At 43.3% G+C, this 16,563-nt stretch overlaps 1 protein-coding gene across 3 annotated transcripts in view; it reads left to right on the forward strand.

Annotated features, from left to right (window-relative positions):
- The window catches only part of TBC1D12 (TBC1 domain family member 12), a 244,564-nt gene extending 231,510 nt beyond the window's left edge, over window positions 1-13,054 (forward strand). For all 3 annotated transcript variants that reach the window (XM_085605869.1, XM_085605888.1, XM_085605878.1), the window contains 2 exons: window positions 822-1,080; window positions 10,066-13,054. In XM_085605869.1, coding sequence (XP_085461995.1) covers window positions 822-1,080; window positions 10,066-10,131 — 325 coding nt within the window. In that variant the 3' untranslated portion in view covers window positions 10,132-13,054. The remainder of the gene's footprint in view (window positions 1-821; window positions 1,081-10,065) is intronic.
- The last annotated feature ends 3,509 nt before the right edge of the window (window positions 13,055-16,563 follow it).

The following is a 16,563-nucleotide window of genomic DNA, read 5'->3' on the forward strand; positions in this document are numbered from 1 at the left end:
AAGGCCGTGACCCGCAGACTGCAGCTGGTGCAGAACTCTGCAGCTAGACTACTATGCAGAGTTCCCAGAGCCACTCATATCTCTGGCTATCTCCGTTATCCTCACTGGCTTAGAGTGGAAAACCGCATAAAGTTCAAAGCTCTGAGCTTTATGTTTAAGATCAAATGGGGTTCAGCACCAGATTATTTGCATTCTCTCGTCTGCCCTTATATTCCCACACGCCATCTTCGATCCTCAACTCTTGAAAAATTTACGGTTCCACGCTTCAAACTCACCAGGATGGGTGGAAGGTCCTTTTTTTTATCTCGGCCCCACCCTCTGGAACACTCTTCCTCCTGCTATCCGCAAAGAAACCAATTACACTAGCTTCCGCAGATCCCTTAAGACCTGGCTGTTCAACCAGTAATCCCTTCTTGCTTCTACTATTTTGTACTCAGTCAGTCCAGGCGCCGGGAAACCCTTTTTGGGTAGCTGTTGCGCCATACAAATTCAATTATAAATAAATATAATATATTAATATATCACCTATATATAATACTGGGGAACATTGTGAACCACAGGAGCAATAACACGAATAAATGGTACTACTTATGAAATATAAGGTCTAGTGTCAGTGCAGTGGAGGTGGTCGGCTGAGGGGGTGTGGATGATTGTTTTTAAAAATTGGGTCAAAGCACCATGCCAGCCTCAGGATGTAGGCATGTGGATTGCAGTCTTTGAAAAAAATACAATTGAACCTTAAATGCACTATCCACTGTATGAAAACTAGTCAATATTCACAGTCACTGCCATTTTACTATCTAACTTTCTTTCTTTGACAGGATCTTCACCCTGTATAGCAAGTCACTCCCCCTTGATCTGGCTTGTAGAGTCTGGGATGTCTTCTGCAGGGACGGAGAAGAGTTTTTATTTAGAACAGCTCTTGGAATCCTCAGATTGCATGAAGATATACTCTTACAGATGGACTTCATTCATATAGCACAGTTTCTCACTAAACTGCCGGAAGACATTGCACCGGAGAAGCTTTTTAGCTGCATTGCAGTAATTCAGATGCACAATAGCAACAAAAAGTGGGCGCAGGTGAGTACACTGTAATATTTAAATCTATTCAAGACATCATCATACAGGGAAACTCAAGAACAAATCAAATAAGAGGTGTCCCCCAGTTAGCCAAATTGTGCAAAGAATGTGAAATACTGACTTACAAACAAATCTGTTACAGACAGCAAACTAATGAAATGTACCTATGCATTTGTATTGGATAATAAAAAATACATATTTTACTTCCTGACTTTGAGGGCTTGAGTCAGTGGTCCGTGTCGAAATGTGATGTACTATATTAAAATAAAATATAAATTTTTAACATCACAACCAATAACAAATTCATAGTGGTCTTACTAGGGAATAAAAACAGAGACTGTGCCCTTGAAAACCAATACACTAAACTGAGCCCACCTCTAGCCACAGAGATCTAGCAAGGAAAGATCATTTTATCCTGTGTAAAATTGTAGAACAGTTGATAGTGCAAAGATCAGCCGAGATTCCATCCCAGCATTAAGGGTTGACAATGAATGTAGCTTTATCTGCAGAACCCCAAGATTTGTTTGCTTTCCTAGGCAACGTTTGCTCTCCGCCTTCGTTCAGTCCCGTGCACCACAGTACTATAACCATAGGAACATTGCATATAGCAGTAGTATCTTAAAGTTCTAAAAAACGTACACCTCGTTACTCTGCTTCTTTTACCGCTTTCACAATTAGCATGGGCCAATTGGCCAATGTTAAACAGATGCTTATCACAGTACTTTTTTGTCTTTTGCATAAGATTTATTCAATTTGAAAAATGTCAACTCTAGTACATATTACCACTTATGCCCAAGTGTATGGAATAGCCCACCAAACCATTTAAATGGCCATAAAATGGAAACCCAATAATTGAACAAAAACAACACCAAACCCATATTTATTTTGTTGCTGGTAGTTTATAAAACTATGAACAGCAATAGTATACACTGACTAAAACATTACGTTATGGTTTCCCAATACCAGAACTAATGCTTGAATCATTTCTGCTGCTAACAGCATAATTCGGCACCTCCTCTGATAAAACCTTACAAGACCTAAACATAACATATCCTTTCTCTTGTGCTCTGCAAAATCAACAGCACACAAAGTTCTTTCTTTGTTGGTTTGACTAGGCCTCTGGCAGATGTGGTATAGAATTAGTGCTCCATATATGTAAAAAAAAATTCTCCTAAATTGAACAAGTCTGCCTACCTTTAGAAATAGCTATCTCTGTCTGCTTGCATCTCTTTCAGTCGCGATCTGGACAAAGCGCTATCAAATGTGCATCCTCCAGTCTCGACTGCAAGATCAATGAGATCCAAAGGCTCTAGTGCTCTCTTTGGCATGGAATATATATATTTTTAAACACAAAAATACTGCAAGGTCTGAAAACAACAAATGGCTACTGATTTTTTCGGAGTTTTAGTGTCCAATCGTCTTAGTAACCCAGCCTGCAATATGTATTCCTTGAATCTTTTTATCAGTTACTCCAGCTACCCATGTTCATCAGTCCTCATCCTATCACGTTCATCACCTTTTTGCACTGTTCTCCTTTTTCATCAATATTTTCACCATAAGGTTTTATCCTAAGTTTACTTTCCCTTGGCTCTACTTGAGCTGGGTAGCAGTTAAACGAGATCCTTGTTCTCATGATTGGGCGCCCGCGTAAGATCTTACAAACTGACTGTGCTACTGTAGTTCCTGCAGTCTGAACCGGTTGTGTTAATCTTATCTCTGAATTCTCTGTTGAACACTGCTCGCTTTTCTGAAACTTTTTCAGATACCAGCAGCAGGTTCTATCATAAGGCATGTATTTCCTAAGCGTGTGACTGCCAGAGCTTCAACCACCTTGGAAGTTAAGTACTTGTTTGTTCAGTGGTGCTGATGTTGGCCATCAGCTCCACATTTTCAAATTCACATGTGCTGTGAAAAATCAGTGTTACTTACTCAATGACCAACACCCACTCAGCCAGACTAGGTACAGTCCAGGGATACATTTCTTTAGCCCATACTACAAAAATATTTGCTTAAAATTACCACTGGAACGCAAACTCAGTTTGATTTGGAAAAGAGTGAAGTCTTAATTGCTTTTCTCGACTTACAATGTTGTAGTTTAAAGACCTTAATGAAACCGTATTGTCTTTTAGCACAGATTGGTACTGTCATGAGGCTCCCTAGTTGGCTCCTCTCCAGGGCAGATGCATCCAATAAATAGGGTAAAACAGGCAAATCTAATAGTTACCTTAACAAATCTTCAAATTATTTCCAAACGTGGCCTGGATGCATTAGTCCCCTGCAGCACTCTGATCTATTACAATCTCATTAGAATAATTATGTGCCGAGATTGTGTTATTTCAGAAATTGGCATTCTGGAAAACGAAGTACTGCCCTCAGTAAACATTGTGCCAGGGGAATGAACCATCATCAAAAATAGTGCCATCGTTAAATAAAAACATGAAATTACCCATTGTGCCAGGCAAGTACTGAAATCAAAAGTACTGTGTGCCCGGTAGAAATAACTTCTGATGAATGCTGCACTTCAGTGGAGTACTACACCTCAGTACTGTACCAAAGAACTCTGCTTCTCTGAATATCTGCCAGGATTAGGAGGCTGGTTCTAATTAAGCAGAGGTGCATGGCATAATTCGTCTCATGCTTTTTACCTAGATTGTTAGTTTGCACCTTGTTAACAGAACACCATGACATGTACCATGGAAAACGTAAGCCAGGAAATACCCCCTGTACCTATTTTTGTGCCTACATTTGCAGCAATCCATATAATAGATTGTGTTGTTGGTACCTATGTTTTGGATTTTCTATTTGTGCGTTTGGTTGCACTTAGCTTGCGCATATATTTTGGTATTGTGTATTACATATAGATGTGCTGATATGAAAATGTGTATTGCAAGTGCACATGGGCTTTGGGCCTTGCACAGCATTTGGCTTTGGGCTATTAGTAACTATGGTTTGATAAATCTTGGAAATCTTATGTTCGACAAGATCCCCCATGAGAAGCTTGCCTTCAAGGGGGCTGAATTCTGGGAGGGAAGTCATATTCTGAACATATGAGAGAATAGCATGTCACAATTGTAGAAACTGATAGAATTAGGTAAGAGGCAATTGGAATTCTTTTTGGAGTAATCCAAATGATATGAGGACCATGCCTTTCATGACATCCCCTAATGTTGAGATACCTATGCGGTCCCATCCACCAAAACCCTTTAAATCAGCCAATAGTGGAAGTAGATAGTTCCACAACAAGGGTGTTGCCTGTCAGGTGTCCCCACCAACCAATTCTACCGAGGGTTTGTCGCCATGCCAGGATCACCACGCGCATTGCCGGGGGAAGACCTTTAGGGTCAGCCCTATTTTATAGGAGGGAGAGAACGGTGGGATCCTCCATCATCCACTGTTCAAGTCGATAGGCAGGGTCGTCTCTAGACCCATACCACCATTCATTCAGAACTTGGAGATGTGCAGCGGCGTGATATGCTTGTATGTCAGCTGCGGCAATGCCCCCACAAGGAGTGGACTGTGTACATGTACGTAGCGCCACTCAAGTGGCTCCATTCCTCCCCCCCCCCCCTCCCCCCGAGGAAGTGTCCCTGTATCGCATTGATTTGACAGAACCACGCCAGAGGGACTGGATACGGATGGGATTGTAGATGATATAATAATTTGGGTAAGGAAACCATCTTAAATATGACTGCCCTTCCATTAAGGATAGGGGGAGTGCAGACCAATTTTTAATCTCTGCTTTAACCTTTTCTGTTGTATTTTCTAGGTTATGCTTCCAGGGCACACTTTGAGTGTCCGATATATAGACTCCCAGATATGTGAACCCCTGTGATATCATAGTGAGTCCCTCTGCCCATCGACCACTCCCCAGTGATCCCCATATCGGCCAGATCAGCGATTTTGCGATTTGGAAGAGTTCATATAGATACCTGCGGTCTCGCCAAATATGCTCATAATCTGCAAAATTCTGGGGTCTGATCTATGGGGAGTCAGTCAGGAAAAATAATACGTTGTCCGCATAGAGCGCAATACGGTCTGAGATTTTCGGGGTCCATTCGAAGCCGCAATATAATGCATCTATCCGTACCCATGCCGCCAGTGGTTCTATGGCAAGAGCAGAGGGAAAAGGGGGCATCCCTGTCGGGTTCCCCGTTGTATCAGAAAATGTGGTGATGCGGCTCCGGCCACCTGGATTGAGGCAGTTAGCGCAGTGCATAATAGCCTAATCAGAGCAATAAATAGGGGGCCCATATTTAAGTGTCGTAATAATATGACCATGTAGGTCCAGCTAACCAAATCAAAAGCCTTGTCCATATCCATGAGCAACAAGGCAGCTGGCCTAGCTAGTTTATCTATGGCTGCGATAGCATTGTGCGCTCTGCGGATATTGTTGGGTCTCATGATGAGGCATAAAGCCTGCCATAATCTGGGTGGATCAGGTCCTGAAGGTAAGGGAGCAATCTATTTGCCAATATCTTGGTGAGTAACTTAGCTTCAATTTTAAGGAGAGAAATTGGCCGATAGGACACAGAGTTCGGGTGGGCATCCTGGTTTGGGAAAGACCACTATCTCAGCGTGCCTCCAATAGGGAGGTAGGCACTTGTTTTCAAGGGCTTCATTAAGGGTTGCAAGGTACTGCAGCCCCAATATTGTCATATGCAGTTTGAAGAATTCACTAGGAAGCCCATTGGGGCTGGGCAATTTGCCAAATGCTATTTCTGAGGCAGCTGAGGTTACTTCCTCTAATGAGACAGGTGCTTCAAGAGAGTTGTGAGCAATAACGGTAAGTGCCTTAGGTGGCAGATTTTGAAAAAAGGCCTTGATCTTTCTTCTGATATGATTTCCTGTTTAGTATAACGTGTTTGGTAGTAGTCGGCAAAGGATCGAGCCACTTGCTCAGGATTGGGGATCATTTCCCCGGTATGTGACTTAATGAGCAGAAGTAGTATCGGTTTAAGGGAGTGTTGACATAACCTATGTAACAGCTTCCCTGATGTATCCCCCCCCCCCCCATTGCTAAATCCTGCTTTGGGTAGCCTGCCAGATGTTTGGCTTCCTCAAGTTGGATACTTTGATATCTCTTCTGCAGTATGCCTAACTGTCGATGAGCCCTATGTCTGTCTCTATGAAGTGCTTGCGATTCCGTTTGTATAATTTGTGCTTCTAGCTGTATCAGGGCCTGCCGCTTCTGGCGTTTGGCAGCGGAGCAATAACTGATGTCAAAGCCGCATATAGTGGGTTTCATGGCTTCCAACAAGATAATAGCAGAGTCTACCGTCCCCTCCTTCATTACAAAGTAATCTTTTAAGGCTTTGTGCAGGTGAGTACGATAGCGCACGTTGTGTAGGTGCCATGGTGACATCCGCCAATGAAACAGTGTCCACCTAGGACCCAGCATTACTCGCAATTAGACCGGGGAATGGTCTGAAACTCCTGGGTAATATATCAGCTCTGATTAGACGCTGCGTATGTTCCCTGGTGATTAACATTTGATCAAGTCTAGAAAATGACCCATGTCCTGTTGAAAAAAACATAAAGCCCATCTCTGTTGGATGGAGCCACCTCCAGGTGTCGGTCCATCCTAACACTTTCACCAGTGGCCCCAACCGGGATTCTTTTGGTGCCTGCTGTGTGGATGTAGGGCGACATTTATTGAGGCCAGGGTGTATGACATCATTCCAATCTCTCCCTATCAACGCCAAGCCGTCAGGCAAGGACCTCCAGATGTTGAATATGGGTTCGGTAAATGTGTAACTAAGCGGCGGAGGAGCATATACGCTTCCCAGTAGTATGTCCTCCCTGCCGACTGCGCCATGAACGAAAAGATATCTGCCTTGCGAGTCAGCCCAAGTGCGGAAGTGTGTAAATAGAACTCTGCAGCTGTGGTGGTGGTGTCGGAGGTAGTGGAGCCGGTGCCGCCACTCATGTACCCGTCCATTGTGCTTTGTTTCGCAGTAGACTCGGTTGAATGGCCTGAAATGAGATGCGAGGATTCTGTTACCTGGAGCAGGTGAGTTTCTTAACAACTGCGCACAGGGCTTTGGCGCAATGGGGGCTCTTCCACCTCAACAAGCCGCACCAGGACCTAGCCCGGCCTCCACTGCCAAGGCAGCTCCCCACCACCACCCCCCAACACATAACTGGTGCAGCCCTGGTACTCTCCGGATAGCAGTGCCACGCCAAAAGGACCGTAGATGTGTGCTGAAAGTTCCTCCAGCTGCGCTGCGCCGCCCCGGCTGCCCGGATATCTGCGGAGTCCCACGCCTCCAGGGCCTGGAGCTTCTGGCCGGTTATAGGAGGCGTGCCGGATTAGATATGGAGGCGCCTATTCCATATAACCGTCCTTAGCCACCAGTGTCTTATAATCTGCAAGAGGGCAGAGTTTGCCTGTGCGCATCAGTCCACGCCATTAAGGATTCAGCCGGGGTCAGTGGCCGTGTGTGGGGGCGTCTCACCTTCCCAAATCCCTATGGTGCGTTGGGCTCCCCTTCTCTGCTGCAATGCACCCCAAGGAGTAACTGGAGGGATCTGTGTGGCTTGTCGTTCAACTCACAGGCCCAGTATACATCAATGAAAGCCAGGCCACGGCTCGGTGTATGCCCACTCTGGCAGCCGGCATGGTGCCCCAGGCTCTCTGCAAATCTATCCTCGGGCCATTGCGGATGCCAGACACCCACATGGCACAGCCCCGAGCACCCCCTGCCAGGGCTCCGAGCGCGTGCCTCTGGAAGTCCACACCTCCGAGCACGCATCCGGTGCAGGCGTACCCCTTATGGCAGTCGCAAGGCAGCGGGCTCCGGAGCCCCACCCGGACAGAGGGCACCAGGTACAGCCGCTCCGGTAGTGCAAAGCAATAACCAGGATTCGCCGCGGACCGAGTCCCCTGATGTCAGTCGGGATGCAGGCTGTGACCCGGTCGCTCCGGATCTACGCCAAGCAAATGCTGTCTCATCAGGAACCTGAACGCCACTGCAGTGGGACCCAGGGGGATCCAGGTGACCAAGGAAGTGAACAGCTGGGTCAAAGTTATGCCGTTCATCGGCAAGATGATTCAGGATAAAGCAGGGCTACGAGAGCCAAGCTAATGTGAGTCCGCCATGTTAGTCGCTTGGCCACGCTCCCTGGTCATTCAGTTTTAATTAAAATCTGGTCAGACTTCGCATTTTACATTGTTTCTATCAAAATTGACAATTTTTTTGCTGTGGCCACCGCATATCTCCTGGACTCCAGTGGATTGCATTGACTACAATGCGGGTCAAGACTTTCCAAAAGTCTGACTTCCCTAATCATTGATTGGTGATTTTGGGGTGTGTGGTGGTTATTTTTTTTTTTTGAGTCGATAAAAGTGAAAATGAGTCAGATGGTAGGTTTATTGATCATTTATTTTATCTATTTAAGATATTTATATGGCATGGACCTAGCTAATGGGGCAACAGAACACTTCTTATAAAACAGTATCTGTAGAGTATGAGAAATCTTGTAGAGAGTGAGAAAGGTAGAGAAGAGTAGACTGGTAACCCTTTACAGTACATCAGATGTGTCTAAATCTTTCTAGAAGGACATCACTTTGTTGTTCAGCCTTAAACTATAAGGGGGAGATGGTTTGAGAGCCTCAGTGGTTTGTATGAAAAGGACTGGATTATTGTTTAGGCCTTTATATTGTTCAGAATTTCCAGTATGAGATGAGATCTAATTTAAGCATATCTTTAACATCCTGTTAGGTACATGTTATCTTCAGGTAGCAGTGGGAGGCCATAATTTGTATACGTTGCATTTCACTTTGAAGTGAAATAGACCTTCCTTGAATGGTCAGTGGAGGTCCATTAGAATCATTGTGACATGATCTGGTTTCTTATTACCCATTAGAAAGGCGGAGTGGCTTTTAGCCTTGAGAGGTGCTGTAGTTGATTTGGGGAAGACCAAAGTGTAACATTCCTGCCATCTCGATTAGCAAAAAACAGTGCTTGAATCTTTTGTTCTGAAATCTGGATGGAGACTGTATAATTTCAACTTCCTTATGAGATGGCATGAAGAGGAAATGTATATATTTTTTTTTTTGACCTGTTGAGTCCTATTTAGTTTTTATTCAATGATATTACCAAGTGATGTGGAACAATGCTGGCGAGACATCAAGTTCTACAAGTGCCCAACACATTTTTTAACGTAATAATAAATAGTCTTTGGAGTGCAGGAGGTGGAACTCAGTTTTGGAATTTGAGATTCTGAAGTACAGTTGTGTATCATCTGCATGTTGATGTATGGCAAACATTTTAACTTGCAGCATTGAGTCTAGTGGATTCTTGCAGAGGTTGAAGATGGAGAAGATGGCGATCGAAAGGATAGAGCCTCGGAGATACTGCATTTAATTGATTGGATGGATGGGTTGGGGGGCGTGGGTGATCAGGTGCATGGAGGGTGAGTGCATGGATGAGTGAGTACATTTATGAATGGTTAAATAACTATTTGGATAGGTGGATAGATGGCTTGATGGACATGTGGGGCCGTTGTGACAACATGGACAGATGGCTCGTTGGATGCTGATTGTATGATGTATTGTTGAATGAGTGCATGGATGGGTCGATGAATAATTAGGTATAATAGTTAGTGGGTGCATGGATGGCAATAGTTATATTGCTGGCAGGAGGATATCCTCCACTCATTCGCTTGCCTGGTTTACATCCATGCTCTGTTACCGATCCGTCTACAAATGCTCAGTCACCCAGTCTCATAACTCGTATTGAGTGACTCACCCACACTGCAGCCATACACAAATACATACAAACTTGCCTCTTAATTACCTAGCACTTTCACTAGTAAAAAGCCAGGTCTGTTGGCCTTCCCAGTGCTGGTTTTACTTGATATACAAAGAATGTGGATGGATAACGCACGTAAAAGATTAATTCATTACAGATCTGTTATTGTGGTACCCACTTTTTTCTTATTTGTGCGATATTCCGTATTAAATAACATTTCTTTTTATTTCAGGTTTTTACATCATTGATAAAATGTAACAAAGAAGATTGGAATCATAGCCCAGCACTGAAAAGCTAAACTTTCATTAGGAGGTACCGCATGTGTAAAAACCACTTGGATTAAAACAAAAAGGGACCTTTCGTATCGTGCTGCTTATCAACCACTACAGAAATGTGTGATTGGGAGATAGAAAGGCATTCCAGTTGGAATGCAACAGGAAAAGACTGACTAATGGACTGATTTCCTTTGTTCCAGTATTATGAAGCAAAAAGATTGTTTGGCACTAATACAGGTCTTGTTGGTGTGTCATTCTAGTTTAATAGAACATGTAATGCAATAATAATTTGTAATAAAAGTTTTACTGGTACATATGGTTTGGTTTTTAAACCATGTTTTATAACAAACCAAATGTCCCGTTTTTTACTGTACATTTTTATGACTGACTTGTGAACTGCATCTTAAACCAAGGATTGGTACACATTTCACCTAACGTATACCTTTTCGGAAACTCTGAAAACAAAAGTAACTGTGGACCAAACACATTTAAAAGTCATTGTATATTTCAGATAACAGATTTTTCAAGTTCTTACTTGGATCAATTCTTTAATAGCATAATTTGTTTTGGTGATTTTTGATATTTGTGGTGGTTTACTCAGGAAACCGGGAGTATTTGGTTACTTAAATGTACAGTATGCTGTCCCTTCTAACATATGTTCTGGTTGTACTTATTTGAACATCACATTTGCTACCAGCTTTTTCATATTGGTGTCTGTGGTGAAATAGGTAGCAAAGGGGCACATAACACTCCATTTCAAAAAGTCGCTGTTGATGCCAAATTATGTGGTGTTTATGTTTATTGCTATGTAAAGGAACTGTCCATTTTCATATAATATGCTAAAATGTGCAAGTTGTGGGAAGCAAATTAAGGTGTTTGTTTGCAATCAAATCCTTTGGATTTTCCCTCACATAATAGAATGTAGAGAATGGTTCATGGTCAAAAGATGGCTGTAAGGAACTGTTTTACCGATGTGCTTTCATTTAATTTGAAATAATGAACTTTGTGTCACTGTCCTTCTGCTTAACATAACTCCAATGGATCCTTCACAATTAACGTTTTGAAGATAAAACAAGAATGCAATTCTTTATTTAACAGGGGACGATGTAAAGTGGCACGTGTTTAGGCACACCTTCAGATTCTGAAGTATGTCCTTTCTAATCTGAAAGCTTCAAGATGGTAAAGGAAAAGTTGACTGACAGTATATTTTCCTGAAATTTGAAGTATTGGTAACATTAGGTCATCCTCAAGATCAAGAATGTGACCAATGACTGTGATCAAATGCTTGAGAACACTATTATAGGTCTCTGTTCACCCTTGGAAAATAATTTTGAATTTGTCGTTACATAAGTGTTCCTTGTTCTGTCTTCATTTTTGACAGTTTATGGGGTGAGTGGTGTCTGAGAACCAACAAGTTTCTATACACTACCTAGCCAACTTCCTGGAGCCTATACTTTGTTGGCTGATTCCGTTCCGGGTAGCAGAAAAACTCCAAAGTGTTGCATATTACAAATGGGAAGAGCAGGCTTTATAAATTCTTGCAGTATATTAAACGTACAACGTGAAAGTCACTGGAAAAGAGGTAGTCTTTGTCAGAAATGAAGCAGAGTAGTAGCAGTGTTATCTTTTCCACCACTTCCCCTCCAAGTGCCTCAGCTCTGCTATGCAAGCATCCCCCTGCACGGGGGTAGGATGGGAACTAGTATAACAGGTTTGTGTGTTGGCATCTATGTGAACAAGTGCCTTCTGCAAGGAATGTTTGCAGTGTGGGGCTTCAGTGAAGCTTGCATATATTGGTATAGTGTGAAGTGAACTGAATGGCATTTTCCAGAGTAACTACCAGATTTTGATCCCTTTGTCACCATGGGTGCTGTATTCAGCTGGTGGGCTATATCTGAAATGACTCTTGAACCTGAAGCCAAGCTTGAGAAATGTTGTTGCCCCTAACATCACCATTTCTTCAATCAAGCGGTTGTAGAGTCTTCACTTTCTTGTTTAAAGCCTCCTGTTGGCCAGTGTAACATACATAGCAGCGTTCAACTTACTTGTATTAATGCTTTAAACTGTGATACCATGAGTTCTTACTTTAACCATTTATTTCTATGTGGTATTTTCTTTTTGTGGTCTTCAATTTAGGTTCCCAACATCTGACTTGTCCTCTCACTAATGAAGGCAAGCAGTAATTTCCCTAATGCCTAAATATACCCTTCCTAGTAAGTAAACATTGTGAAAGACACTCCATCCCCAGGTGTGTATGAGTTGCCGTCCTGGATGATGCTAGGAGTTGGTGTACAATTCACCAGTAAGTGAACAAGTTTCCTACAGGTGGACGACGGTTAATATCACAGTTTCTGCAGATAGCCACATCGCCACCCGCCATTCCACAAAGCTCTCTTCTGCTTTTCCCATTCTGTGATGAACATGGGGCAATAAGTGGCATGGAGCGTGACTGTCTATTTTTTTTTTCCAGTTTAGAGCAAGGATATCCATAGGTTCTTTGCAAGAATGATAGTTTAGGTAATGGTGATCTGCGAGAATATTGATCCATAGTGTTTTACAAGGCCATCAGATGTCATTTCGGGGTTGTTGAGCATTTAAGTAGAATCCGCATCACATTGGTTAAACATAATTTATATGGTACATGTTGGTTACCGTTTGTTTTGTAAGTTATAACTACGTACCTGTATGAATACACTATTCATGTAACATTGTAAAATGTATACGTTGCTACCTGAATTATGCCTTTAATTTATATATTCCTCACCGTGCTTCCATTTGTTATTTCTCTGTACTTTTTGGTGTTTCATTGTACAGTTTTCTTACTTTTCAGATATAAACATGTACATACAAATTGTAAATAGAAGGGATTTAGCCTTCTTTTAAGACCACTAGTAGCGGTTTTTATGTAAATAAAACCCTGAAACCGAGCTCAGTCCTTACATCGAACTATTGTGTTGATATCACTTTATTCTTTTCTGGCATGTTAGTGAATTGTTTAACCAAAAAACTGTCAGAAGTTGAACTATGTTATTAATTAGGTAGCGGGTGACCCCTACCAGTGAAATAAACACCATCAAGTTGGGTCCAAACACAGTTCCTCAGGAAATGTCTGCTCATGCTCTGCTAGTTATGGCACAAGCAGCAGGCAGTCCATATAAGCTCATATAAGGCTACATCATCTTCCCTTGGGGAGAGGATGTAGTCTTACGGCTAGAGCGGTCAACCTCGAAGCTGGGGAACCTTGTTCGAGTCTCAGCAACGATGCTCAACATCCTGTGATTCTGAGCAAATCACTTAATCTCCCCGTGCTTAGCAAAAAATGAATGTGTCCATCTGTAACAAAACTGGTGCTCACGTAAAGTGTCCTGAGACCCGATGTCTCGGGTCTAGTTTGCGCTATATAAAACTCCCCAAAAAAAAAGTACAAAGGAAAAAAATGCCATGTTAAGTTCACCCAGTAACACCATTGTAAAGTCAAGAAAACAATAACATTCTCAAAGTATTTTATATCATTATAATAAGGCAAAAGCCGTCTAGAAAAATAAAGCATCAACAGTTCATGTTAGAAAGGGATTTAGGTGCAGTTTCAGGCCAATGATTGTGCAGAGTTCGAATATGCCATGCAGGTCATCCCGGTCAAAAACCTTTACCTTCACTCTTCAACTCCTGGGAAAGGTCCTTATGGTCAGTCTTTTAGTCCCTAACTCCTGAGTGCAGTCTTCTGGGCACCTGTTCTCTCTCCAACTTGATCTCCTGCAGGCTCCAGTCCTGTGTGTTCTGAATGGCCAGGGGCATAGCTTCAGGGGGTGTTTGTGGTGTTACACCCCCCCTAATAAATGTATTTTGTGATAAATAGTCTGGGTGCGGGTGCTTTCAGTCTGGTATGGTCAGGTGTCTGTCAGATTTCACCAGGAAGTTTTACACACAAACAAAAATGCACACACTATCTCTGTTTGGAAAGACTTAAAAACTGTTGGTTAATTCACAAAATAATGTGCTTTCTCTCACTTAGCACCCTTACCAATCAACATTCCTCTCTTTCCGCTGCCCCTTAAGCTCCTCTACTGCTTGCCCTATAATGTATTAATACATATGCCAGTGTGATTGTTGGGAAAATTGAATCTCACACACCTCCAGTCTTACTGACCAAGCTACGCTCCTGTGAATGGCCCTCCTAGAGCCAGGAATGTTTCTGCTTTTTGTGTCCCAGTCCGCAGTTAAACAGGAAGTCAATCAGGTGACCCTTGGGCAGCAGTTCCAGTCCCTGCATGCCAGCAAAATTCAGTAGTCCTTAAGTGAGTCCTCTTCTTTCAGTAGGAGTTATGTCTTTTTCTACCACCAGGGCTGCCTTGTTCAGGTGGAGTCTTCAAAGATCCAGCAATTTTCTGTGAAGGTGGTGGTTGAGGTGCCAGATTTATTTTGTGCACTAGCCAGTGACTGGAGAAATTCTACAGCTCAATCTTAGCTACTGTCTTACAGTCATCCCACCTCCTATTGCAGCACTACCTCTTTGCTTTACTGTAAGATTACCCAGGAGCCCCTGTTTCAATATGGCAAATCCCCACTGCCATCAAGTAGGGCTGTCTTCAGCTTCTTATGTCATCACTGGCTCCCTCCCCTATAGTGATTGGAGCAAGGAGGGTACTAAGTGAATAAAAGAGGCCCTACTTGACATCTTCAAGTCCACCAGCTTTTCCCAACTTAAAAGACTACATTTGGAACATAATTATTTTTTATATTGGGTTTTTCCATTTTATTATTTATAAACATTTTTCTATAGCTCAACTGCAAGTAATATTAGCGTGCTTCATATCTATCAAGACCAATCAATGATTTTATTTGGCTCTGCATAGCATCAATATCTATTATCAATACTAGCATTCCCACTACCCTCAGTATTGAAAACCTAGTCACCTTGCCAACAAACCCAATTATCATGGATCATTTCCCTGCCATATGCCCTCAGACTCTTTCAGATTTGTTGGCTCGCGTCAAATCCTGCTCCCCTAATGACTGCTGCCCTCCACACATTCGAAGGGACGCCTTGTCCACCCTTCCTCATACTGTGCTTCCCTTCCTTAACGAGTCTCTTCTCCAAGGCAAGGTTCCCACTGCCTTCAAGAACGCGATAGTGGTCCCTCTACTAAAAAAAACAGGGTCTGACCCCCTGAATCTCTCCAATTATCGCCTCATCTCTCTCCTTCCCTTTTTGGCCAAGATTCTAGAGGCCCACGTCGCTAGGTCCCTTTCTAATTTTGTCGAACAGTCTGAACACCTAGACCCTAATCAAGCTGGTTTTCGACCCGCTCACTCAACTGAGTCGGTTTTCCTTGCAGTACTGGAAACCTTGAGAGCAAACGCAGACAAGGGTGTCCCTCTGGCCCTGGTACTCCTGGATCTGTCGGCCACGTTCGACACGGTTGACCATAACATTCTGTTGGCCCGTGTCGAACAGGTCAGCATACAGGGTTCTGCATTCAGCTGGATTAAGTCCTTCCTTGACGGCAGAACACAAGCGGTCCGACTTGGCCCTTTTACAGCTCCTAAGATCGCCACCTCATGCGGTGTCCCTCAGGGTTCGTCCCTTTCCCCCCATCTATTTAATCTTTATTTAAAGCCTTTGATTAACTCCTTAAAAAACAGGAAGATAACCACCTTCAATTATGTGGACGATCTTCAACTTGTCTTCACATTGGACTCCCTAGACTCTGCCCTTGAGTTCCAAGCAACTATGCTTCATATTCAGCGATGGATGAACCTCAACCATCTTAAGCTCAACTCTGGCAAGACAGAATTAGTCTTGCCGGGGAAGAGTGAGATCGCTTGGGGCCCACACTTCTGGCCGACTGATCTTGGACCACCCCCCACTCCCTCTTCTTCAGTGAAAAGCCTGAGAGTCACTCTAAATGCCGACCTCTCGCTCAGGGGACAGGTGGGGACAGTAGTCTCCTCCTGTGTTTCCCAATTGAGGAAAATCAGGAAAATCGCCCATCTGCTGACTCACTCGGCTCTCATTCAGGTTGTGATAGCCATCGTACTATCGCGACTCAACTTTTCCAACTCCCTCTATCTCAGTCTGCCTATGTTCCTACTCAAACGCTTACACATAGTACAGAACCAGGCAGCGAGATTAATCTTCAAACAACCTAAATGGCAATCGGCCAGCCCCCTGCTAGCCAAACTGCACTGGCTACCTATCGCCCAACGTGCAGCTTTCCAGATGCTTGATTGTCAAGGCCTTGTACTGCAGGAGCCCCAAATTCATCAGCCATATGATTGTAAAACATGTCCCGCGCTGTAATCTACGGTCTGCCCATTTTAAACTACTAACTATTCCGGTCATCAAACTCAAACGCCAGGGAGGGTGCAGGTTCTCCTACCTTGCCCCGAGCTTTTGGAACTCTTTACCGTTGGACATCAGGATGCAGGATAACCTGATGGGGTTTAGAAAGGCT

The sequence above is a fragment of the Triturus cristatus genome, chromosome 1_2, assembly GCF_964204655.1.
Source record: "Triturus cristatus chromosome 1_2, aTriCri1.1, whole genome shotgun sequence".
Classification (NCBI taxonomy): Eukaryota; Metazoa; Chordata; class Amphibia; order Caudata; family Salamandridae; genus Triturus; species Triturus cristatus.